The sequence below is a fragment of the Pyrgilauda ruficollis genome, unplaced genomic scaffold (genome assembly GCF_017590135.1).
Source record: "Pyrgilauda ruficollis isolate IOZ18807 unplaced genomic scaffold, ASM1759013v1 scaffold42, whole genome shotgun sequence".
NCBI lineage: Eukaryota > Metazoa > Chordata > Aves > Passeriformes > Passeridae > Pyrgilauda > Pyrgilauda ruficollis.
In genome coordinates, this window is record NW_024525712.1 from 5,721,346 (window position 1) to 5,748,205 (window position 26,860).

The 26,860-nt window shown below is 35.6% G+C and overlaps 1 protein-coding gene across 1 annotated transcript in view; it reads right to left on the reverse strand.

The window, feature by feature from the left end:
* SNTG2 (syntrophin gamma 2) overlaps positions 1 to 26,860 on the reverse strand; it is a 210,135-nt gene that overhangs the window by 67,576 nt on the left and 115,699 nt on the right. The window contains exons 7-8 of the mRNA XM_041477904.1: positions 12,415 to 12,502; positions 8,996 to 9,087 (exon numbers count right to left, since the gene is read on the reverse strand). Coding sequence (XP_041333838.1) covers positions 8,996 to 9,087; positions 12,415 to 12,502 — 180 coding nt within the window. The remainder of the gene's footprint in view (positions 1 to 8,995; positions 9,088 to 12,414; positions 12,503 to 26,860) is intronic.

A 26,860-nucleotide genomic window follows, 5' to 3' on the forward strand; every position in this document is an offset into this window, starting at 1 on the left:
TCCAAAGCACTAAAATAGAGGTTATCTCTGTAATCACAGCTTTTATGCTCTCAGTCATTTTATACCTTCAGTTTTCTGTTGAGGTCACCAACAATGTTGCCAATTAATGCCAATTTGCTTATAACACCTGCCCATTAAGAAATGGATTGAACACAAAAACCTCGTTTTTGACAGAACAGTGAACAAGAATCAAGTTTTAATGACACATAATCACTACCTACCTGGGACAGCTGTGTACTGTTGACGTGGAGGAGGTCCTGACTGTATCCTATTAGCAATCACTGACCTATGAATGACACTTTAGGCAAGTGCTTCAGTGCTTTCTTAAACACCTATGTAACCACTCATTATGGTGCAACCAAAAAGTCTTTCAAGAGGTAGAATAAGTCCATAAAGTCCACCACTAATGGAGAGATGTAATCAGACCTGTCTCTATAATTGAATTTCCCCTAAGAGGAAGAAAGGGAAAAGATCCCAGATGGCTGGGACTGTCAATTTTTTCCTTTTTTTGTGACATATAATTTGCAGAGTTTGGGAAACTCAGTTATCTTACCTTACTTTCTTTTAAACTGTCATTGATTTTAAATCTCTGCAAGAGAAATATCGTCATCGGAAGAAAGTCTTTCTGAACCTTCTCTAGTAATTTAATTTCCAGCTGCTGCTAGGGCCCTACCTTGAAAGCAGCCACAGTGTTATTTTAAGTTGACACAGCTTTTTCATTAAACATGGGCTTCAGGAAGGCTGAAGATGGGTTAATTTACGTGGAATCACAAATACTCAGGGTCACATTACTCAGGATTAAGCTTGGTTTTAAATGTATTTTTAATCTCATATTACAGTGTCTGCTTTGAAGAAAGCCAATGATGTCCCATCTTTGGAAGTATCCAAGGTCAGGCTGAGTGGGGCTTCGACCAGCAATCATCCAGAGTGCTACCATGTGGCACATGCAGGACAACCAGCTGATCAGGTACAGCCAGCATGGGTTTAGGAAAGACAGGTCCTGCTTGACCAGCCTGATCTTCGATTACAAGACCTAGTGGATGAGGGAAAGGCTGAGCATGTTATCTATATTTACCTTCAGTAAAGCTTTTGTTACTGTCTCCCATAGCATTCTCTTGGAAAAGCTGGCAGCCCGTGGCTTGGAGAGGTGCACCTATCACTGGGTAAAGTCTGGCTGGATGGCTGGGCCCAGAGCATGCTGGTGAATGGAGTTAGACCAGCTGGGAGCCAGTCACAAGTTGTGATCCCCAGGGCTCAGTATTTGGGCTAGTCCTGTTTAACATCGTTATTGGTGATCTGGAGGAGGGGATCAAGTGTACCTCCAGTCAGTTGCAGAGGACACCAAGCAGGGTGGGAGTGTTGTCTGCTGGAGGGTAGAAGGATCTGCAGAGGGATCTGGACAGACTCTATCCGTCGTATGAGGTTCAACAAGGCCAAGCAGCAGATCCTCCACATGGGTCATGATGGTCCCCTGCCATGCTGCAGGCTGGGGGTAGAATCACTGGAAAGGTGCAAAAGGACCACGGTGTCCTGGTTGAGAGCTGAACATGAGCCTGGGTGTGCCCAAGGACAACGGCTGGAGAAAAGACAACTCTGGGGGGGTCCTTATCACTCTCTACAGCTACCTGAAAGGAGGTTGTAGCTAAGTAGGGGCTGGTCTCTTCTCTCAAAAAACAAGTGACAGAACAAGAGGAAATGGTCTCAGTTGCACCAGGAGGGGTTTAGGTTAGATATCAGGGAAAACTTCACAGAAAGGTTGTCAAGCATTGGAACAGGCTACCCAAGGAAATGATTGAGTCACTGTCCTTGGATATCTTTAAAAGATATGTGAACAGAGCACCTAGAGACATGGTTTGGTGCTGGACTTGGCCATTCTTGGTCAAGTTCAGGTTGGATTGGATGACCTTAGAAGTCTTTTCTAACCTAAATGTGTCTATGATTGTACCATTTTATGAAATAAGAATCAAGTGTGACATCCATTAGGAAAAAATATAACCTTTTACTGATAATTTGGAATTTATCAATTTTCTGATTTAGAGGATTTAATATTTCAAAGTGCATCATTAAAGCCTTGATCCTGTTCCGTAAATTTATATTTCTACAAAGCAGATGTAAGAGGTATGACTAATCTTGATTACTGTCTTTGTCAACATTGGTTCAAAAAAAGATGACAATGATGATGCTGTTATTTATTTCTCAAAATAATTTTTGCTGTTTTCATTTTAGTGAGCATTGCTGAGAATTTCTGAAATGAATATAAAATATCTCTCTGTAAAATATGTATATGAAAATGGTAGCAACATTAATATATTTGATATTTATATATTGATATATTTTCCTTGTAAAAACAACTCTGTGGCTTAAATTATAGAAACATAAAACCATAGAGTATCTCAAGTTGAGGGGGTCCATAAGGATCACTCAAATCCCTGCTCCTCACAGGACTACCTGAAATTAAACCATATGACTAAGAGTGTCTTCCAGACATGCCTATAACTCTGAAATGCTAAAATAGCTTGGCATAGCTTCATTGCCTTAAGCTATAACTGAACACATTGGCCATTAAGTTTCAGTGGATTTCATGACAATCTCTTAGATTAGAAAACACTAGCTTTCATGCATCTTTTTGAATGCCAACTGGAATGTGTTTTGTCAAAGCTCCATTACTAAAAATATTTCAGCATACTCAAAAAAGAGCCTTCAATATAATACACTTTTCAAACAGACAGATTTGTCTTACACTTATTCTGAAAAAAGAGTATTAGAGTTATGTAATTTCTTGCAACATTCAACTCAGAGTGAATTCAATGGGGTCTCTCTACAGTTTTCAATCTGTGTATGTGTATGTATGTGTATATGTACGTATATGCATGTGTAATGTGTATGTGTATACATATATAGCTAGGTTGATTTTTTGTATATCAATGATCCTATCTGACCTATGTATGGCTGAGTGTTTGCTAATACTTATTACAGGGACAGACAGAAAGCAGGGGCTGTTTGTTGATTGGAGAAGAAAATGTGACTGCTCCATTTAGCAGTAAGAATTTCACATTAGCTTGCTTTAATCATTGAACAACACAAATACCAAATTTATGGCCAGAAGTAGAGACATGAATGAAACTCTTGTGATGCCCAGACAACAAAACAAATTATGGTGATATCTACTGCAGATAGGAGTCAGAGCTTTCAATTTGTCTCAGAATTCAGAGGGATTTAATTATGATATCAAAAATACCTGTGCATCCTTTGATGCAGCATGAATTCAGAAGAGGGTCTGTATTTATTTATTTTTAATGTAATTCATAGACGCAGGTGCACAATTCTGTGACAGTTTTAAGAAGACAGTACTTATCTGGTAAATTATGCATCACTGAATCATTTAATAGATAAAGGCTTCTATAGAGGAAACATGCTCTTTCAGGTGAAGTAACAATTTGGAGTTGTAATATGATGTCTTCAAAATTCACTGAAAGCAGCACCTTTTAATTACACAGCTCTATCTACAATACTTTACTTGACAGATGTTTAATTAATTGGGAGGAAGGTGAAAAAGCATGTGAAAAACTCCTTTCCTATCAAAGAAAAAAAATACTTTTAATTCTAATGCTGCATCAGATATATGCTTTTGAAATATAATGATTGCTCTTTAAGACATTTAATTCTTTTTGATTAATGCATGAGTTTACAGAACACTGAACACCTATATATGGTGTTTACATAGAGCCTGTATAGCAGTACATGCTAGGAACTTACACTGCCTCATTCACTGTAATAGCTATGCATTTAAATCAATTGGATTATTATTCTACCATTGAGGAACAAATGAAAACCCTTTCAATTATAGAAATTTCTCTAGAGGTGATTTACAGTGGAAATATTAATGAATATTTCATTAGATCTGTGCTGCTCGGTGCTATTACATTATTATTTTTTTAATGAAACAATGGCGTAAGAGCCTAAGATATTTTTAGAGAATACATATGGACTATTTGTCAGAATCTTGCACATTTTTCTTTAATTTGTTTCCCTTGAGCTAGTATGTAATTGGTTTCTGAGTAACCTCAACAACCTCGCCTGGAACACCTTTCCAGATATATTCTTCCTTTGGATGTAGGGGACAGGGACCAGAGTAGTTTATATTAAACCTCAGCACAAAAAGTAGAAAGTAATTATGACTGCTCAAAAACTACAGTAGCAGTCAGAAATCAAAACCCAACATTAAATGTATATAAGGAAAAGATACAATGTTGAGATAGTTATAGTTTTACACTAGAAATGCAAGTGTACTCAAACTTCAGCCGTTAGACGCAGCTTTTGGCAGCCTTTCATATCCCCAAATGAGGCATGATGTCCTTGCTTACAAAAATTAGCTCAAGGTTAGGGAGACTCTTTGAATTTCACACAGTCTGCACACCCCTCAGGATAAATTTGAGCTTTGACTCTTGCTTCTCTCTCTGACATCAGTGTCAATTTGTTGCCGGAGCTTGTGGAAAGACACTGAATGCAGCTTAGAGGGAAAACTTGTTACCTCAATTTCACTCTCAGTTTCCTCTATAATTTCACATGTACCTGAACTTCCTGATGCTAACATCAAATTTAGAAACATTTTCCTTTTTGCTGCTGCTGCTGAAAATTTGCTTGAAATGAGCAAATTCATAAGAACTGTAAAAAAAAATGTATTCACATGCAAGGGCTGTGTATGGGGAAAATATATATAAGTAAGAACTAAAACCAGATACCTAACAAACTGGGGAATTTCTGTGCAGAAGAAACAATCAAGCTGATCAATCAAATGTTAAATACTGGAAGAAATAACTCTGCTAAAAGGATTAGCAGTGACTGTGGGCATTAATAAAAGGAAAGATAAGACTTGTAAGGATACTTTTAATTCACTTCATTTATGTCATAGTGAAAGTGCCAATCAACTCTAATCACAATTAGAAAAATACAGCACTTCTGTACAGCTAAATCTAAACAAACCTTGTAAATCCAAAAGATTTTCCTTATAATTCTGTTGTAGTGAAGTAGGAAGGTGTTATTTAAAAGTTTTCTTCCGGCTTCTATTGCTAGGATTTCTGAGAGGTATAGTCAGGAACAGAAAATCTGGATTATCTTTCACTGAGGTAGAAAAGGGATAGTAATTTCATATTTTATTAATTGAGGAAAACTTCTTTGCGGTGTGTTCATCTCATTTCATAAAGGTCTTCAGCACAGAAGTCCAAACTACTGGCTGTGTTTATTCCATTTTACCTTTCTCTTCAGCAAAAAATGGAAGACATGGTGACAATTAATGACAGTAATCATTGTGTACCTCTACATGAGACTTTTTTGTATTTTTTTCATTATCCATTTTATGAATTTACATTGCCAAATGATACACTGTGAACTGGAAGTCAATTCAGAGTTACCTTGCTTTCATACTACATGAGAAAATCAGGGATTTTCAGATCAAGAGTTAGAAGAGGCAACAGGTATCACACATGAAATCATGCCAATAGAAAAGATACTGAACTGAAATTCTGAAGTTTCTCTTCTTAAAGCAAGGTACAGGATGACAAAAACCAAAGAATAAAATAAGCTTTAAGAATGGGGTGTTTATATGAAAATGGAAGACACTACAGGAATATTCAAAAAAGCAAGAGTATTGAAGCTTTAATATGTAGGACATCAATTCAATCTCAATTCAGTGTTCTGGTCATACATTCCCCAAGGGTGTGCACCTCCCTGTCTTGAATCCTCTTCCTTTTTGCCATTTAGTGCTTGGGATTGAGTCGTATCATTCTCTCACTCTGGAACTAGGACTACCATAGACATTGAAGATGTAGCATTCTACTATCCCATCAAGAGCTGAGCATTTGTATTTTTTCTTTTTTAGAAACTTGATGATGAAGTAGAAAATGTCTTTTTTAAAGCAAAACTTAAAGCAAAATTTAATTTAGCAGATAAAACAAAGGCATCAAGGAAAAATATTTTAAAGCAATTTAGAAAAATGTAAGTGCCTGTTTAGCTTCATCTAACCAACTAACCTTAACATACACTATCAAAATTAGAGTTCTCAAATTACACGAACACATGGAAAACAACAATTTACTCTGGTCTAGCTTCACTTGTTAGAACATCACTTTTAGACAATTCCAGGAAGCCAGATTCTCAAACAAATGAAAACCTATTATATTCTGCCTTTGCATTGTAACTGTCATATTATCCCATGGTGTCTTAAACAGTAATTTGTTTTATTTACAGTATTTTTTTTTTCCACCACTAATTTCTCCAGAGAGCTGGCCTGGATGTCTAGGATATTTGGACATCTGGTAGGATAGCTCTACAGCACTTTTTCATTGTTCTAGAGTTAGAACTCTCCAGGTAAACAACCTGTACTCACTAGCCTTGAGACCACCTCCTTTGTATGTTGCATACTGCTCTCTGGAAGTTCACATTGTATTCAATAAACCACCTATAAGGTACAGATGAATGTGACTGCCACCATCAATCCCTGCAGAATTTGTCACAGTAGTGCCCAAGCACAAAATAATCAGGTGTGAAGAGAGCACTTCAGCTCATTTCTCTGGGTTTCAGAGAACCACGTTAAAATGCTGTACTGCAAACTGCTCTGATATTACAAAAGATGTGTATAAATCCTGAAGATGCTATCACATCACATACAGCAGATGCTTCACAGCAGAGGTGACAGAGATAGGTCTAACAGAGGCAAGACAGCACCAGAACTGAAAATAGTACAATCCTATTAGGCTGAAAGGTTTTGCTGCTAAGATGGCTAAACTACTGCCTCTATGCTACAAGCCAGCTGTAGTGCCTCAGTATTGTTTTTCAGAAGACATCCAAAACGACAGCTCGGTAAAACTGGAGCAAGAGTAATTCCTTAGCTCTCATTCCTCTCCTGTCCTTTACATGGTGTGGTTTTTGGAGTAGAATTTCCACTTAGAAATATAGGTGCATTGTGTATTATGGCATGGATCTGAGTGTGGTTAGGAAGGTGCATAAAGCTACAACACAAATTTGCAAGATGCTGTCTTCAAAGTGAGTCAGATCTCCCCAGCCAAGATGATGTAAAAACAGGATTCAAATATCATTAGTTTTATTAGGCACTAGCATTACAGGAAATGTGAGTTCTGCTTTTACTTTACCATAAAACTGAAAATATTTAATTGAATAAAATAGAAGTGCTCACTAGATGGTAAGTGAAACACGTTCATAACCACTTTTCAAGATATGATCACAGCTCACTTACACTCACAGCTTGAGAAAAGTTTAATCATACAGTGCGTCATCTCAAAATCCAGTCATTTCTGCTCAAAATACATAGGGCCATGCTTTTGAGTTTCACAATAAGATTCTAGCATTTTTTTATTTTGTTTTCTGTGAAGGGAGAGCATGACTTTTACGATCTATGATGTAGATTGTCCTGTTTATTCCACTTCTAGGTCATAGTGTCTATTTTATACATAGCTCTTCATGTGAATTTATGTCAGGCTTCAGAAAAATTAAGTGCTGTATAAAATCAACTTAGCACCTTACTATTTCACCTTTTTAATTTTTGTTTTTCTGCTTATATTTCAAGCCTATACGCAGTCTTTTGTGCGCTATTTTGTGTGCTAACTCTAAATTACTCTGTTACAGGTCTACAAAACTCCAGCCACTTATGAGAAGTTACAAGTGTGCAATTCCCACAGTAGTCACAATGATTCTTAAAAATCATCACAACACACTCATTCTAGTATTTAGTAGGTGCTAATTTACTAAAATGTCCTAATGCAATCACTGCCATAGCCCTTTTCTTATAATGTAAGCTCCTTGCAGACAGGACTTTCTTTGCCTGCAGAGAACCTCATAGACAGGCATTGCAGAATGCTGGATCCTGAAGTTTGGATTGTTTAGTAAGACAACAGTACAAGGCAGTTCAAATTAATAATCATCTGGATAACTGCAAGCAAATAAACATGAAAGCGTTTGTATCTATGACCATTGTGGACACCAAACACTGCAGTACAAGTATCAGCACAGAAGCATATTTCTATTTATTTATTTATTTATTGTACACTATGCCCTTATGCTATCATTTATGGACATATTTTTAACCGATGAAAACAAGCTTTAAGGAGCAGTATAGAGAGACAGTGCTCAAAGAAGTGCAAAGCTTGAGAGAAGTACAGTAAGCATCAGACAATTATATCACTGTCTAAGAAGAAAAAGGAAAAGAGAGGAGAAGCCTTCTGTCCATTCAGGGTAAATGGGATTCATTCAGGGTACTCTTTCTGTATAATTAAATATCCAACTGAAAGACTAGAGCTGAGATTTGTTAGGTGTTGAACAGGTTTTGAGCATGAAGGTCCATGTCTTTGTACAGCTAGTTTTTACATCTTCAATCTTCATTACTAAAAGGACAGCACTGTTGCTTACTAAGACATCCTATGCTCTTTGGTAACTACCACTTTTCCTGGAGAAAAGGACTTATTTTCTTTCCCCACAATGCTGCAATTAATTTAATCACAGTTGTTCACTGCAGAAAAAAGAACTGAATATCCTCTGGGTTAAAAAAAGAGATTTTTCTTCCTCTTTTAGTTCTTTCTCTCCCTATCTTTCCTATTAAAAAAAGTTTCCTTCAAGAATTCAACTTTACATTATTTTCTTAATTTCACCTGCATTTCAGCATCTCCAGCTGAATTAAACAGTATAATGCAACAAAGTATGACAAAAGTTCACATGAATTCATGTCTAAATAATGATTAAATCTTACTGTGCTCACTCTTCCAAATGTCTCAGCTGTCTCAGAGTAAAAACCTAGCAGTTCAGGGTCATGTGTTGTGGACTTTGTAAGTACAGAATTTTACAGTATAAGCACTTAAAAATCGATCAAAGCAAACAACAACAATAAAACAACTAGGTTAGTCTTACTCTAGCATTTTGAAGCTCAAAAAGGGAAAAGAACTTATAGAGCTCACACCCACCCTGCTTTTATTATTCATTTGCATACCGTGTTAGTTGAGTTTCCATTTAAATGTAAGCCACTGTCAAAGAGGGGTGATGAAGTTCCACTGCTGTGATCACTGGATGGTCCAGGGGAACCTGGAAATCAGTTCAAGAAAAATACCTGCTGATGTTAAAAATATATGTATATATCAGACAATATCTATTCCATCTGTAAAACACAGGAAGAATTTTTAATATAATTCCCCAAACCAAGACAGAAATGCTACTTGTATTTTAGAAAGACAGACAATTAAATATCCACATGCTATATTTAATGTCTAGAAATAAAAAAAGTTTCAAGATGTCATCTGAGAGGGGTTGTGCTCATGGGATCTATTTGTATGCTTAACTGTTAGCAGGATTAAGCCTTTTTCCACTGAGAATGAGACATTCAAAACAAGTAGTTCTTGTCTCATCCTTAAGCAATACTGAATCAGTATCTACAAATAAACCCATGTAAAATTCTTGTCAAATTCTGGGTTTTTTTGTTGGCAATAACAAAGAAGTGGAACAGATAAAAAAATGTCGTGAGAACTGTAGGTAGATATTTCCCTGTTATGGCATCTTGTACTTTTGCCATGACCTGAGATGTTGTAGGGAAGGGAGATGTATGAGAAGGAAGAAGGGGAGGCAGATGCAACTCCTGATGATGTGCTCACAGTGATGATATGGGTTGATGTAAAGAGACAGTATAATTGCAGTTAAAATGAACACACCACAGCACTAAAGCTGCCAGCACAGCAGCTGGTCTGACTGAATGCTGGAAGGTAGGGGACCAAGTGCCTGAGTCTTCTGGGATGGCCAGAGTAGCCAAGATACTTCAGAATCATGCATGTATGCACTTAAATACTGCCTGCAGTGTGATTTGGGAATTTCTTTATTGCATAATGGAATTGCTACTTAGCTTTCTAAATGTGTCATTGATGCTTCATGACTGGAATTCTCTTTTGTGCATGGAAAAAACTTGTGAAAAGTTTTTCGTGAAATGGGGTGCTATTCTCTGTAACTCCATTACTATTCTCTGTAACTCCAGTTTGTTTATTGTATTAAATCAGAACTATTTTCCATAATTTTATCCATCTTATTTGCTTATTTTCTTACTACAAGAATGAATATTTATAGCAAGCCATTTACCAAAGATCACTTGACTCACAAACCTTAGTTTCAGCCTCGTTTGAATCGCTACACAGAACATTCTAGAGAGGCGCATGTAAGCTCTTGTGGAGGTCCAGGTTTGGTTCTTAAGCTCCTTACATGTCTGATCATACCTAGCAGGTTTTTTTTTGGTTTTTTTTGAGCATGTGGTATAAGGTCATGCATGGGACCAGGGAGGGTAGTATAATACTTGCCAAAAATTTCCACATGCTCTGCATAAAGGAAGCAAGTCTGATAAGCTGCCCAAAATAAGCAGTTTGTGCACAAGATGTCCCATCTCAGAAGCACTGCTGCGCTCCTTAACAGTCTGGTAGCTTGTCTAAAATGGCACTGTCATTGCTGTTCCAGAAAAGATTTTCTTTGAACAGTAATCAGGGGCAGACCTCAAAAACTGCTAGCTGGTTACATTGAGATAGGAGATGGCCTCCCTGATGATAACTGCTTTCTGTTTCCAGAAATAGCACTTTATGGAAGCAGTGCCATGATGTCAGCCACCCAGACAATGAAGCTGCAGTATCTCCTGGTGAGAAAGCCAAGCTCCCCATGACATACAAAGAGGCACCAATATTGCTGGACTTACATGAACTACTTGTGAAGGTGGCAGCCAGCTTGTGTAGAGCGTGTACTAGGCCTTAGTGGCAAGGGCTGATGGGCTGGGATGTTTCCAGGAGTGGGAAATGGTTGGGGCTGCCCTGTGCCAGAAACACACAGATCCAGCCAGATCCCACATTACTACTGGGCCATGCAGCTGAGCTGGTAGCACCTCTGGGAAACTATTTAACAAAGGGTAAATGCAGAAGGGCAGATACAATAGGAAGGAAAAGAGTGACACAAAAATCAAATTAAGCTCAAGGTCAATGAAAAAGGCGATGGACAATTTATTTGTCTTTGTTTCTCATTGCCTGAATCTATTTTAATAGGCAATAAATTTATCTAAGTTTCTCCTCATTGCCTCTCCTTTGGCCATGATGGTAATTAGTAGCTAATCTCTTTTGACCTAAGAGCTTTTTTGTTCTATTTGTACACCACGTTCTGTTTGAGAACAGGGAGTGAGAGAGTGTCTGAGTGGGAGTTTGGCACTTAGCTAAGGTTAACCAACAACAGGCAGTACAGTTCAAGTATGTGATGTCAGTCTACAAGATGAGATACAAGTTCTAGCAGCACTGTCATAGTCACAAATAAATTTGCCCAACAACACAGACACCACTGGTAAGATGTTGCTAATTTGCCCAAAATCATGGATAACTTTGACACAGTTATCCAAGCCACAGTCAACGCAATTTTAGAGTTGTCTGATGATCTAGTAGGAAAAATAGGAAGACCATACCTGAAGACTCATTATAAGAAACACTGACCATATATTTTCAAATCACAATGACAACAAGAAAACACTGAAAGAAAGGTTCTAGCATGAAATGTATAGTTCAGCTTAGTAGAGGCCTGCCAAATTGGCTTTTGAAAGGTATAAAAATCTAGATTAAATGACTGACACTCTTTTAATGGCAAGGTCTAAACTATGACATCTATGAGTCTGCTGAAATTAGAAAAAAAACAAGTACATAGCTGAGTGCAACTTAAATAAATAAAATCTAAATCAATCCAAAGAACAAGACACATTTCAAAACTTTTTGCTTATTTTGGAGAGAAAATAATCTGTTAAAATAAAATGGTGCAAAATCATTTAATCTGATTAAATAAACTGATTTATTATGAACACTTTTCTACTTGCAATCACAACTGTGCAACTTGAATATTTTATCCAAAGAGCCCCAAACTTCCCTGATCTGTATTGTTCATACAATCTTTAGTATTGCTACTGTTAAACTACTCAGTTTTCTCGACATAATTCTGCTGACAAAACCAATCAAAATAGAAAAGTAATTTTGAAACATACATAATTAATGTTATCCATTTATTTGGTAAGTGCCTTCAAAGTACCTTTCAGTGTAAATGTATGATTCAAATGTTTGCAAACACTATTTTATTGTATTCAGGCAAAGCTTCTATTGAAAAACTTTCAGCTATCACCCATGACTGTACTGCATTTTAATGATATTTTTTCAGTTTTATTTTGAATAAATTATACATAAGCAGCAAGGCAGTATGCATTTGATTCTTATATGTTAAACAGTAAAGTAGACAGATAATTTTCTATTTCTTCCTGTAAAGCACTCAAGAATTGAATTTCTATTTCTGTCACTGTCAGCTTATTACAAGAATACTGCAAAGAGGAAAACAAATTACTCCCATTCACTAATTTCCTCTTACCTAATGGGAGCTTTAAAAATGATGGAGCTTCCCTGAGGTATTGAACTGTGATGGTAACTTCATCGCCAGCATTTCGCAGTAGGTGTACCTGTCAGTGTGACAAATAACAGCTACTTTAAACCAAAGAACAGTCATGGAAAGCACATTACTTACAATAAAATCAACATTCCTGTTGATCTATAATAAACGCAGTGTAAGCATTTCTGACTTAGAATGTAGAATAGTTGAGAATCAAGCCACACTAGCAATGGAAAAGAGTAGGCAAGACCAGTGGAACAACCTGAATAAATAATTTGCTGGGCAACCTGATATTACATACCAGCTGAACACAACTTCCACTAAGTGATTTTATAAAATTGGCACAGGACAGTAGGGAAATAAGTGCTTATGTAGACATAACACATTATTTTTTTCTGTATACAAACAGAAATATACATGGAAATATATTAATACATCATACACATCTTGATCTTAAGTATTTGGTTTAATTGATTTCGGTACCAAATTAAGCATACATTTGTGTTTCAAATACAGTCTTGAGTTTTGTGTCTTTATTGTCTGTAAGCATTTGTTAACCAAAAGGGAACACATACACACACACATGTATAGACATGTTTTAAACCATCACAATTCACTTTGGGGCATAGCACACTACCACATAAAGTGCTTTTTAAAATGCAGAGCTACAAATAAGATCTCAGATGGAACTCAGTTCCTACTACACGGCAAAGGTGTTCCCCAGTTTCATATCCATGACTCTCAGGAAACAGGTATTTGTGTTTGGTTTGCATGTGCCCTGTACCCAGGGGTACATGTGCCCTGTACCCAGGGTCTGCATATCCCTGACCCAGTTTGTCAGAAATGGATGCTACAGCTTGTCGCCTCTAATCTGAGCACAACCAGAGCATTCGTCCACCAAGCAGAAAAGTAACTAACTCTAGCACACTGACTTATAGATGCATTTATTGGTTTAATGTGCTGGGAGGAAGCTGGTGGTTGTGTTGTTCCAGACCAGTGTTTTAGCATAATGCCACTTTGGCCAATATTGTGAAATGCAGGATTACCTCAAATATTTTAAGTTTTCCACTTGTGTACATAAATAATGCTTACACCAGAAACTGATATATTCACTTACATGAAAATATCAAGCTTCTATCTGATGGAAGCCAAGAACCTTTTTTTTATTCTTATTTTTTCTTCCACCCCCATCTCCCCCCAACTCAGTCTGCTTTTAAATGATTTATTATGAAAAATACAACAGCCAGTGCTACCTACTCAATCCCAGAAACCTGAATGTTGTGCTTTTGTGGAAACTGACTGTAAGGGAACCTGAGGTCTCATTGTGGGAAAAAATGTTGTGGAGAAAAATAATATTATCACTGATTTCTGACCAAACCATTTGAAGATGGTCACAACAGGAGTAAACAAGAACGACAGTGCAGCAAAATTTGCATGCTTTTTTTAAGGTCATACAATGTTAGGGCTGCAAAAAAACCAGTGTATATTAAATCCTAAGGTGCAAGAAAACTATGTCTCCTGAATTCCTCTGTCCCTTATTTCGTGCAGGAAATTTCCTATTTCCAAGTTTAGACATTATTTATTACTCAATAAACACTGAAGATGGTTGGTAGCTTTGCTAGTCTCACTCTACTGTTACAAACATAGGACAACCAATATATTCCCTTCCAAATTAAAAATGTCAGAAAGTATCAGGGCAGGGAGAAGTCACAGTTGGCAAAAAATACAAGATCCTGTTACCAAGTGCTGCTGTTCTTGTAATACCATTTTACTTTTAACCACACGGTAAATCTATTAAAAATGCCACCTTTAGTTTATAATCAGTACAGAAACAACAGTGTTTTGCATAATTAAATAGAAAATTTCAAAATCAACAAATTTTAAGTGTAGTCCTGATATATCTAATGGGAAAAATATAAACCAAATAAAATTAATACTGAGAACTCACTTTCTTATTCACAATTGCCTTTTTGAATAAGCCAAAGAAGTGAAGTACTTTTACCTTTGGAATAACAAGAAAGAATTTTAATTTCTTAATAGAAATAAATCTTTTGCAAACACAGAAGAATAACTATGTTTCCTCTTAATTAAGCAAAGATTGTTTGCACACAAACATTTATATTTGTCAAGAGATGAGAGGAGACAGCATGACAGACATATTGCCTAATGTACTTTTGGAAGATATTAGTCAAATTTTGCAAAGACAAATAGAAAAACTGTTGGAACAAAATGAAACAGTAGACTAGAAACTGTTGCAGAGTACGAGATTTCACTTTTTAAAATTTCAAATTATAATTTGAAAAGGAAATAAATCTAATGTTAATGATTTGGTTTAAAATTTCCCAGCATCACTAGTACCTTAAAAGGTATTCACACTGTATCATACTCTCCTGAAGCTGCTTAGTATTCTTCAGGTAGTGCCTGAAGAAGTCAGAGTGTTGAACCACACATATACCAACAGAACTAAATAAATTTCCGTGATCACAAGAAGGTCTTATCAGTCAGAAGGTCACTAAATAATGCACTGCTGTGTGATGCTGAAGCTTTTGCAAAAGTCCACTAAGTTCAAAAAAGACAAATCCAGTATCTTTTGAGTAACATTCACTGCTACACTGTTTTAGTAAATGCACTGCTGTGTGATGCTGAAGCTTTTGCAAAAGTCCACTAAGTTCAAAAAAGACAAATCCAGTATCTTTTGAGTAACATTCACTGCTACACTGTTTTAGTAAATGCACTGCTGTGTGATGCTGAAGCTTTTGCAAAAGTCCACTAAGTTCAAAAAAGACAAATCCAGTATCTTTTGAGTAACATTCACTGCTACACTGTTTTAGTAAAATTATTAAAAGAGAACTGCAGAAGTGAGTGTTTTATGTTGTTTTTAAAGGTTGATTAAATGCATTTAGTGAAGAAGACTCTGTGTGTGTCTGTGTGTGTGTGTTCATGCATTTATGTTCATGTGTGCAAAGGAAAAAAGGGCTTCAGCTGAAGTGCTTGCTTTTCCTGCTGGCTCCAGTTCACAGGCTTTGTGTATCTCTGGGAATATCTGCCAGTCCAGGGTTTATTACGCTTCTCTTTCTCACATGCATTTCTCAAGCACACAACAGAGACAATGTTACAAATGTAAATAGGAGATTCTATACCTCAACTAACTACAGCGGAGAGTCTGCAGAAAGAAACGTGACTCATATTTTAGGAAAACCTAATGACCTTTGTCATCCCATTTTTACTGTCAACACCCAGTTAAGAGAAATTCTATATATGTCTCTGCAGACAAGCAATGGCACAATGCAAAGCTGCTGGCATTCTTTTTAAATTCTGGTTCTTTGTGTTTACTGTGATTTGATCTAAATCTTCAAACATACCTGAATATTAATATCCACACTGCTCAGATATTTAGAAAAGGTTTTAGCTGTTTGAAACAGGTTCTGTTTTATTAAGAACGGTAATTAAAATTGAAAATGAGAATGTTTTTGATGAATTATTTCATCCATATGGCCCTTTAGCCAATATCTATTCTGAGTGCAGAAGTCAAATCATTTCACTGTGACCATTTAAAAGATTAAACTCTAAAGTATTTGCTAATATCTTTTCTAGAAATCAGTAAAGATCTTAGGATACAAAAAATCCTCATTCACAGATATGTATTTTTAAATACAATTAATCTGCATGATAACCTTACACTTTAAATACAGGAAGTTAGATGAAATTAATCTTATCTTGCATGAATTGAGGAATATTTAAGTACAAAAACTGGACTAAAAGTCTGAAACAAAAATTTTGAAGTAGAAGGATGTGATTCACCTGATGAATGCCTGAGCTTGAGACACAAGTATTTCCCAAATAAAACACTTGAAATTCACACAAAGTGCAAGTGTTGGCCTTGAAAAGTATCTGGGTGGAAGGTTATGTCAAGCCTGCAACAGAGCAGGAAAAAACTGAGATGTAGTAAAATATATGAAGAATTAGACCATAGTATATGATAGTAAAAAAAAAAAAAAAAAAAAAAAAAAAAAAAAAAAAAAAGAAAACCAACCAAAAAAGCCCCAATGAAATCTAGATAACTAAATGTTTTTAAAAATTCTTCACTATTCAGTCAGAATAGTATTTAACACTTAAAATGCCTCCTAAGCAAAAGTATACTTTGAGGCTCATTAGGAAACTTGGCAATTTCAGCTCAAAGCATAGAACAGGGCAAAAAAATGTGGTACTGTGCTTATATGTCTATGAGTAGGCAAGGGAGATGTGTGACAGACACCTTGCAGTACAAGTAGACTTTAAAACTACAGTAGACACAAAATGGCTTTAAAAATAGTTTTTAAAATTAAAATTGGATTGCAATTCATATTGGAAGACCATGAAGCAGAATTAAGTTAGTTCAAGAAACAATGATTTCTTGATACTTGTCTCTTTTCCAATGGTCGAATATGGAATGGTTTCAAATAAACACTTTTGATTGTTCTCTTCCTTAGTATTGCACTATTCAATGAGCAATAATCTCTTTCTAAATGCTTAGCTGGCTAACACAAAGCAAGCCATTGTGTCTGAACTATTTATATAAATATGCTAGGAAAAATGGCAGTCAATGTAGACTTTGTAAATTTTCACAGATTTAAACCAAACTGCAACTTCTCTTAGTTTATTAATTTCTAACTTTTCTCTAATTTCTGCCTATAAATATAGTAAAAGACATTTTTACAGATAGCTTTGCTATCAATTTTAACAAATAATGCTGCTTCTGTATGATATAAATACTGAACATTATGAACAAAAAAAGAAATTATTTCAATTTTTTTTCATTATTCTGTACATACTTTTTTCTATTAAATTACACACTCTAGTGTATAATTAGCATTGTGTAAACAATGCTTGCAAAACTGTCTGGAAGATCAAAGGTGCAGTTACATACTCTGCATTGGAAAATAAATTTTCAGTCAACTCGGCTGTTCCCTGAAGCAATTAAAGTTTAAATAAATTCACTTAAGGATAACTATTACCTGAAGCATGAAGACCCATTCCTGAGAAAGTAACATTTTCAAAAAATTCCAAGAATATCAGAGCATTATGGGGACTTCTGTCTGGAAATGAAGGTCAATCTCAACTATGATCAGTGTGCTATAAATAAAAAGGGTTCAAAACCACAGAACTAAAGAACAAGCATTATGTTTTATCACTTATCTACTGTTTTGCAGTGCTTGTAAAAAGAAAGAATTGTCTCAGGTATCAAAAACTCACAACAGACAGATACACATATCTGACTACATGTGATTGCAAAGGTATATGGTAAAGTGGAATCAATATCCATAGAATTGCAAACATTTCTGTCCAAAAAACCATTTCTGCAGTCCTTTTCAAGCAAATAAATTGGAGCAGCCTAACCCTGCAGGTTCATAATCTTCAACTACATCTAGAAATGTTTCTAGATGATAGTTTAGTGGTTCAGTTTAGACAAACTCAAAGGAGCGCAGATTGAGCTAAAAAGACTAAATGCAGGTTTTCATGTAGCCATTACTTTCCAATTTACTTTGTTTGCTTGTATCTGTAACACTTGCACAGCTCTCAGAAACAGATTTAACTGACCTGAAGTTTCTGAGGAGAGAGATATCCACCAAAAACCCCTGCCACCATTTAATGGCAATGGTATAAAACGATGATGAAGGTAACTTCAGCTGAAGGATGGGCAATACTTAATGAAGGCTGTCTTGTGCTGCCAAATGTAAAAAACAGAACCAGAAGGTTTTGAAGTTGTCAAACCCAGCAGGTCATATGCTGCATTCTCTGATTTAGAAATTGTTAACAATTTGGACATTTCTTCCTTTCCTCACAACAAACTTTTCCACAATGATCCCTTCAGTCTAGGTCTTCTAGCCCAGTCTAGAGTTAATATAGGACTAAAGATAGGAAGCACCAAGAAGTGCTTTTGTTGCCTACACATTAACTGATGAAGTACAAGCTAGAAGACCATGGAGTGATCAGTCCAATGGAGTGCCCTGCAGTTTGAATCAGCCACAGCATTTATTTATAATCACTCATATGTTCGTTCTTTCAGACTTAAAGAACTGAGGCACCTATAATACAGAAACATTTCTCCTTTACTAAACTCCTTACTGTTAGAGAATAGATTGTGGGCAATAGGAATGGGGCTATAGCAGAGCCTCATCCCTAATAGGGTGCAGCTGTATAAGACAGATGAACAGCATTGAAGAAGTGTGGAATGCTGATGTGTATTGACCCATCACAAAAGAATAAAAGAGCATGCAGGTGTTATAAAAGTTATAAAAGTTATAAAAAGTGGTACTGGGGAATAAGAAAGGGCTGATGCTTGCCACCATTTTCAGTGTCAGCAGTGTGTGCACTGTCACCTTACAGCATGTAGATGAACATATAAGCATAAGACGAATACCTATGGATAAAGTTCATCACTATTTCATAGTAGTAGTAGCCCTCTATGCTAATTCTTGATGCTTTTGTTTCCCCAACTCCATGGACATGAAAGTGTTACTATCATCATAAACCTGCAGATCATCTGCAATATTCAGCACACATCAGAGAGAAATCTTTTTTAGGCAGTCTCATACCTGAAACTTCTTTATACTGTCTCAGGACCATAGTCCTGAGAATGATTATAGACCTGTTAATGATTTCTTGTACTTTTGCTACTGTATAGGCTAATATTTATGCAGCACAGACCACCATAAAGTACATTATTTTATTCAATACTAAAAATTTCCTTCACTGGGAACATAACATGCTATTTTATAAAGGGAATAGCATTCAAATCCCATTGTCATGTTACAATCTTCTGAATTGGTTTCTCTTCCTTCAGAATACTGATTACAGTTAGAGCCATAACTGTTTAAATACAGGACTATACTTTTTCTACTAGACATTTTTGTATTAGACTTTTTGATGCCTAATATCATATCAGACAAAAAACCAAACCAAACCAAACCAAAACAAAATAAAACAAACAAAAAAAATCCCAAAAACCACCAAAAACCCTTTTGATTTTCTAATCCAGTCCTTTAATGCCTTTGATGCAATGTGCTAGCTTATTTGGCATTTCAAGTGTATGAATACACTTCTGCTCTATGAGTGTTTTGTCTGCTATCTACAATAAGGAACAAGCGTAGGTGCTGTTATTCATCCTCAAGTCAGCAGCTAAACAAATGAGTCTGAAATATTAGTGATACCTGTAAGATCTATTCACTTGTTTAGATCACAGTCCTATTAAGTTAGTAACTTTTTGAACTTTTTGAAGAGAAATAGTACTTATCTACAATATACACTGTGATCTCAAAGGAGTTAATCTCTCTTGTGAACAGAAATACATCAATTTTATTAATGGGTTAATTTTATGCGGTTGTAAGGCCTCTATATAACTATATTTACCTTTCCATTAAAAAAAAAACCTTAAAAACCACAAAATAACTGAGTTTCACTTACGTATGGTTGTAAGACCTCTATATAACTATATTTCCCTTTCCATTAAAAAAAAAAAAAACCTTAAAAACCACAAAATAACTGAGTTTCACTTACGTAAACAGTCTAAGTCTATTCTTTCGCAAACATTTATTTAATTCATCTTTTTGGAATCACCAGGGTGCACACTAACTCTTTATTAGCTTGCAGCTATGTTGTGTTGATAACATTGAGCTAGAGTGTATAGCACTTCAAAATTCTCTGTACCCTGATGAAATACTGAAGGTCACCTAATATAAGGCAGTAAATTAATGAAAAGCACAAAACACTGTTTAGCTAGGATAAGGAAGGTGTAAGAGAGAAATGAGATGGGAGTGATACTGCTTAAGTTAGTTTGCCCAGAGTGGAAACCAAGCAGAATGACTAAAAAGGAAGAGATAGACTACTTTGGGCACAGTACGTAAGGATCAAAGGAAGCAGGAGTTTTCACACTAATTATCAAGGATAATAAGGGACATAATATAATATTGTGCATGAAGCTATGAAGTAGCTTTTTCTTTTCCTACCAGCCCTTTCAAAGACAATTCCCCCCATGTCCCCCACCCTCCCCACTGATTTATCCACAGAAAGCTTACACCCTTTTGTTCTTCTTCCAAGTCCCTTTTTTGTTCACATATTTAACCTACCTCTATGGCACTCAGTTTTGTACAGGTGGGAGGTGGAAGAAAATGCCCCTCTACTTATGACTAAAGTGGCTGGTATAATTTCTCCTAAATCCTTTGTATGTCTTTCAACATTTATTAAAGAAAAAAAATAGACATTTAAAAGCGTTAAAAGAAATGCCTTTTAAATTTTTTTAAAATATCTTGACTCCTTGTACACTTAGCAATTAATTAAAATTGTAGCTGTCCAGCCACACTGTTGTGCTTTACCTAAGAAAATTTTGTATCCATAGTACCTAAGTAATTTTACATCCATAGCTTAACAAAGATTTCAATTCTTCCTAGAGCTTCTTTGTTTGAGGAACCTGAATTCTTCCATCAGTTTTAATTATAGTAATTCTGCTTTTGTGCTCAAAGATCATGCACATTGTAAATGCTCATAATGCCAATGTACTTGCTGCTCCTCTAATGCAGGAAATGAAGTTCCTGTGAAATGATGGAGGTAAAATAGTAGTGCTGAAATATGAACTACTTAATGTGAATATTTTCTTAACATATCTAGAGCTTGAAATAAAAATTGATTTCCATAATTACATTACAAAAGTTGTGTAATATTTTGAAGTGTACATTTTACACAGGTACTTATGTTATTCAGTTTTTAAAAAATCCTTCTCTGAAATTTTGCTATCTCCTACAAAAGCACAGTACAGGGGCAAATGGATGAAAATTTAAATGGCAAAGTCATGTTTTAAAGCATGTGGGTTTTATCACTTGCATGTGAAAGACATTGGAGAACAAAAGTATCCTATAACTTGTTTCTTAGTGAGAAATGTTGCCAGATGCATTCAGTGAGGAAATAATCACACTCAGAGCATCTGGAAACAATGAGGGTGAATTGTAAATTCCACAAAGTTGTAAAGTTATATTATAATGTGATGATTTTATGTAGCTTTGTCTTTATACAGTTCTGTGATACAGAATACTTATGGGTAATTAGCACCTGGAGAAATTATATTAAATTTAGATAGTTTTCATCCAAGCAAGGTGAAAAACTTTTTAAAATTATTTGTCTCACTGTCATGATAACTCCTGTTCTGCTGTGACTAAATCTCCACAAAAGTAGGTCAGGAAAATTCTATAGGTTAACTGAAAGAAAACTATGTCCAGGAAATATCACATATAATATAAAAAAAAAAAAATAGCCTTTTTGCTATTGATGCTTATTTCTGTCCACCTACATAGCAGCAGCAAATTTTCTGAAGTGCACAGCACTTAATGAAAGTGACTACAATAAGCTCATTAATAAATGCTGCTCAATAAAAGAGTTAGTTCACTTCTCCCAGTTCCAGCCTCAGGTCTGATGCACGCAGCTGTCCTGCAGATAGAAATTCAGCATTAACAGGTATTTGCTGTCCACATAATAGATGACCAAAGCATTATTTTAGAACTGACTGAGGCAATGACAAATGAACAATGAGAACTACTACTAAGATAAAGTAAAGAAAGTAAAATCTTCAAAAGATTGATAACTTTTCTTTGGTGTGTCTATAGTCCTATAATTATATAACAATGCCTTAACTAAACATAAACTTCATGAATTTTTCATGTTTAAAAGCATCTCAGTGAAAACCAACTTACAGAAATGATGCAGTTTCTTGAACAGCTGTGTGTCAAAAGTGCATTGTGCTTGAAAGTAACCTACAAACGGTCCCAAATCTACATGTTCACATTGTCTGATCCCAAATACAAATCTCCTAATAGTAAGGAAAGTGAGGGGTCAGTCTGAGATCATTTCAGCAAGCTCCCTGTCAATAATACTTCTGGGTGATGGATTCTACCCATGATGTTTCTGTTCACGTCTTTAGGTAACTGGAGACACTGTCATAGTCTGGGGCACATAAAAACCTTAAGGATACCACTCCAGATACCCTTACTCCACACCTCAAATTGTCCATTTAAAGAAAATGACAACAGCACCATATTGGGAAGATAATATGTGTAACCAAAAACAAATGAAAGTTTCTTACACAGAAACTAGTAATAGAAAAATTGATATGTAGAACCCTCTAAATGTCTTTTTGAATAATTAATGACAATGTAGGTCAGTGTTGGAAATTAGCTAGAGTGAGAAAAGTATAAGATGCTAAAGGTTTTGGCTTAAACTCTAAGCAGAAATAGTTTACTATAATCTAAACCATCTAAAAAACCAAAAGCAATCTAAACAATCTAAAACCGAACTCTGGAAATTACTGAGAAAATGTGAGCAATGTAGCTGAAGAAAGAAATCAGTTTCATGACATGCAGAGGAACTACACAATCTTCACTTGAGGTGAAAAAAACCCCAGTTACTGGTTCTTCTGGATCTGGTAGAATTACCCTTCCAATATGAAGAGAATATTTCTTGTATGCTGAGAAAACCAAAAAAATGCAGTACAAAGGACGAACTATTCAAGAAAATCATGCAGAGCATTGCTAAAAGTACTGCGAAGTCTCAATCTTGGTACCACTAAGACAGACCTCCAAGAAATGAAAGATACACAGTTTGTCTACATAGAAAAATATTCATTTTTCCTTCATTTAAGTGGTCAAGCTCTCATTTTATACTTGTTGTACTTGAATTACACTCTTCATTTTTTACTTATTAACATCTTTTCTGTTGGGTGAAAAAGCATGTTCAAACCAAAAAGCATCCAACAGGAAAAAACTGCAGAAATTCAAGGAGTAATTTGAAGTTAATAGTCAGTATGGGGTCAGAAATATGTGTAGGTCTGTAAGGGTATCTATACATGTTAGTGTAGCAACTACCTGGGCAATCTAGCTAAAAAAAATTTCCTTGAACTTTGGTCTGTATTGCTGACTGTTTCTAGCAGTAATCTTAAGTTTTTAAACCTTCTGCATATACAAAATAAAAACTTTATTTTTTATTCCTCTAAATGTTATAAAGTTGTTGCCTCAAACATTAATGAGTTGCATATTCCAATATTAACATGCAGTTTAATCAACAGAGCATAACACTGCAATTTTCACATTGTAAATATATATCTCAATTTGTTTGAAGATTAATGATTTTAATAAATCACCAAAATTTGATTATTAATATAGTAATATTAAAAAGATATTATTACACAGTAAAATTTGAAAATAAAAATATTTTTTCTACTTCTCAAGCATCTATTTGAAAAGCTATTTTATAATTATTTTTATTATTTTATTTTAATAATCCATTACTCTAGCTCTATGTTTTTTATTATTTTATTAGTTTTGATATATTTGTTGAGTAGCTAACCATGATGTGCTTATTCTAGTTATGTATTCTCCACTATATTTTCTATTTGAGCTCTTTTTTTCTGATATTATATGGATAAAATTCATAGTCTGTGCTCCACCGTTTGGAACTGAATTCCAGAAGAACATGCAGAGAACTTCAATTCCAAAATAGCTAATGCACAAATGAAAATAAAATCTCAGTATCTCAATGAAAATAAACAATTTTCAGGTTCAATCCTTGTATCTCAATTAATCAGCCTAATGAAGAACATGTTCAGCAGTGCCAGCCAGACATGCCCATGACACATTAAACAGCATTACAGTAAACATCTGAAGTACTAAATATTTTTTAAAAATTAATTACTATTGACTAAAAACTGTTCAAATTCTGAAAATCTAAAATTATTCCCACTGAATGGATTCTCTGTTTCAATGGATATTGTTTATTTAGCCATGTCCTTCTGTGAGAATATTTGTAAATAAAAAGAAATATATGTTTCCAAGTACTTTCCTGTATCACTGAGCAATATTCCAAAGAGATTAAGATTTGTGTGGAATACTAAAAATGTGTCAAACATACTAATTTACTATAATGTAAATTATATTAATGTATAAAATACATTAATAAGATATAGTATGAAAAAAATAACATGCAACACCTGATTTTCCATTTTTGTATAACTAAACACCCTCTCCTGCATTTTCTAGTTAATCAATTTATTAATCCTTGAAATAGGATTAATTTCATACAAAATTACATTTGAACTAATCATGGATCCATATAAAACAGCCTTCATGAGAGATTATGTAGAACCCTGTGCAATGACCCTTTGAAAGGCAACAGGGATGATTTTTCATCACATTTCCTACAATTTGCTTATGGGGGAAACAAGCTGGTACTTCCAGTGCATTTCAGCAGAGGGCAGTGCTTACCTCGGGGACTCACAAAAATATTTCTAAATCTTATTTTTCTTTTTCACTAAGAACAGGGAGATAAAAGTACTCAGACTCACACCACAAAATGTCAAGAAGTCTGTTCAGCCCTGCGATTATCAGGTGGGCCATGAAGATGCTCAGAGGGCTGGAGCACCTCTCTTGTGATGACAGGCTCTGGGAGTTGGGGTTGTTCAACCTGGAGAGGAGCAAACCCAGGAGAGAACTTCCAGACCCTAAAGGGGGCTACAAGAGAGTTGAAGAGGGACTTTTTACAAGGGAATGTAGTGATAGGACAAAGGAGAACAGTTTTAAATGCAAGAAGAGGAGGTTTGGATTAGATATTAGGAAGAAATTCTTTACTGTGAAGGTGGTGAGGCACTGGAGGAGGTTGCCAGAGAAACTGAGGATGTCCCATCCCTGAAGTGTTCAAGGCCAGGCTGGATGGGACTTTGAGCAACCTGGTGTAATAGAAAATGTCCCTGCCCACAACAACAGATCATCTGTTGGAAGCAAATGATCTTCAAGATCCCTTCCAAATAAGCCATATTGTGACTCTATGAATCTAAAAAATCCTGTTGAATCAGAAAACTGCCACCTCATGTTTCATTTCCTTTCACAGTTTATTGTGAATATCTTGAAAATTGAAGTCCCAGCCAAAAAACATCAAGTGGTACACTTCTGTGAACTTCCACCAAAATACTCCTTTATCCCTGTTTCCCTCTTTCTCTCCACTCAGGAGATCTGACTGCTCCTTTCATGTTACGCACATTGACAACCTGATTACCCACCAGGGAAGGAAAATTAAATTGCCTCTCTGATACACAATGCAGAAACTATATTAATCTCTGAATTAACATTTTCTGCATTCTCCACACTAGTAGATTATTTCTGAAAATAATTTAAACTTTCAAGGAAAAGAAATTATTTTCAATTTTCCACACTATTGTATTACCTACTACAAAAGCAGAATTTTTCTTGGCACCGATTCTGAATTATTTATTCTATCCATACCCTTAGCCAGAGCTAATGTGTGATAGTAGCAGCTTGAACAATTGTGGAGAAAACCAAATTCTAGTATCAGAAGGGAAAAACAGGAGAGCCAGTTCATTGTTAAATTGTTGCTGACAGAGTAGCTAATTGTTTGGCTTGCCCAGAACTAATCACCTTTTAACACTGCTGAAGTTCAAGGATCAAGAAACAAAACTATCTATTTGGTACAATCAGGACCAGCTAACTACATAAACATCTCAGGAGGGAAGATGGTAGGTAGGAGACAGAACAAACTGGCCTCCTTTCCTAAAGTTCTCAGATTTTGTAGCATTCTCTCCCATATATTAACCCCAATGGGTTTTAGATCTTTAACACCTGTGAGCCATACTGATGTACAATTACACTTAAGCTTCAGTTTTGTTAAATAAATGTTTTCTGAGCGTGTGCTGAGTGCACCTCCACACATCCTGCAAGGGGGAACCAGCAGACATTCTAAAATGGCAGAAAGTAAAAGCAGAGGAAAATTCTGAACAGCAAGGAATGTCATTGTGAAACAAACAAAATAAAAACAGAAAGAAAATTTTTGAAAACATTTGTTAGTTACAATTCAAAAAATAAAATAATCAAACCACAACAAGAGAAAAAAAGAGAAAAAACCCCATCAGTTCAACACTAAAAAAAGTAAGAAACATATTTGTTTCTGCCCCTTAATGGCTTATCACTATGGTTGGACTAGCAGAGTAATCCAGAATCTCTACCTTTGCCAGCAGCATCACTTTCAGCAGTCTGTGGTGGGTTGACTCCCATTCCCCCCCATTGGCAGGATGGGAGAGAATAGGAACCACAAAGGAACAAAACCTTCATGATAATGACAGTTTTCTGATAAAGACAATTTAGTAACTTAAATAAAGACAAAGATAAAAACCAAAACAAATTATGCAAAGGAAATCAGTCACAACCTCCTGATGCCCATCCAGTCTCTGAGCAATGGCTGCTTCCTGCAGAAAACACTCCCCACAATTTTTACTGCAGAGCATGATGTTATATGGTATGGAATATCTCTTTGCGCAGTTCAGATAGGCTTCCCTGGTTGTATCCCCTTAAAACTTCTGGGCCACTCTCAGCCTACTCATAGAGAGGGGAAAAACTGAGGA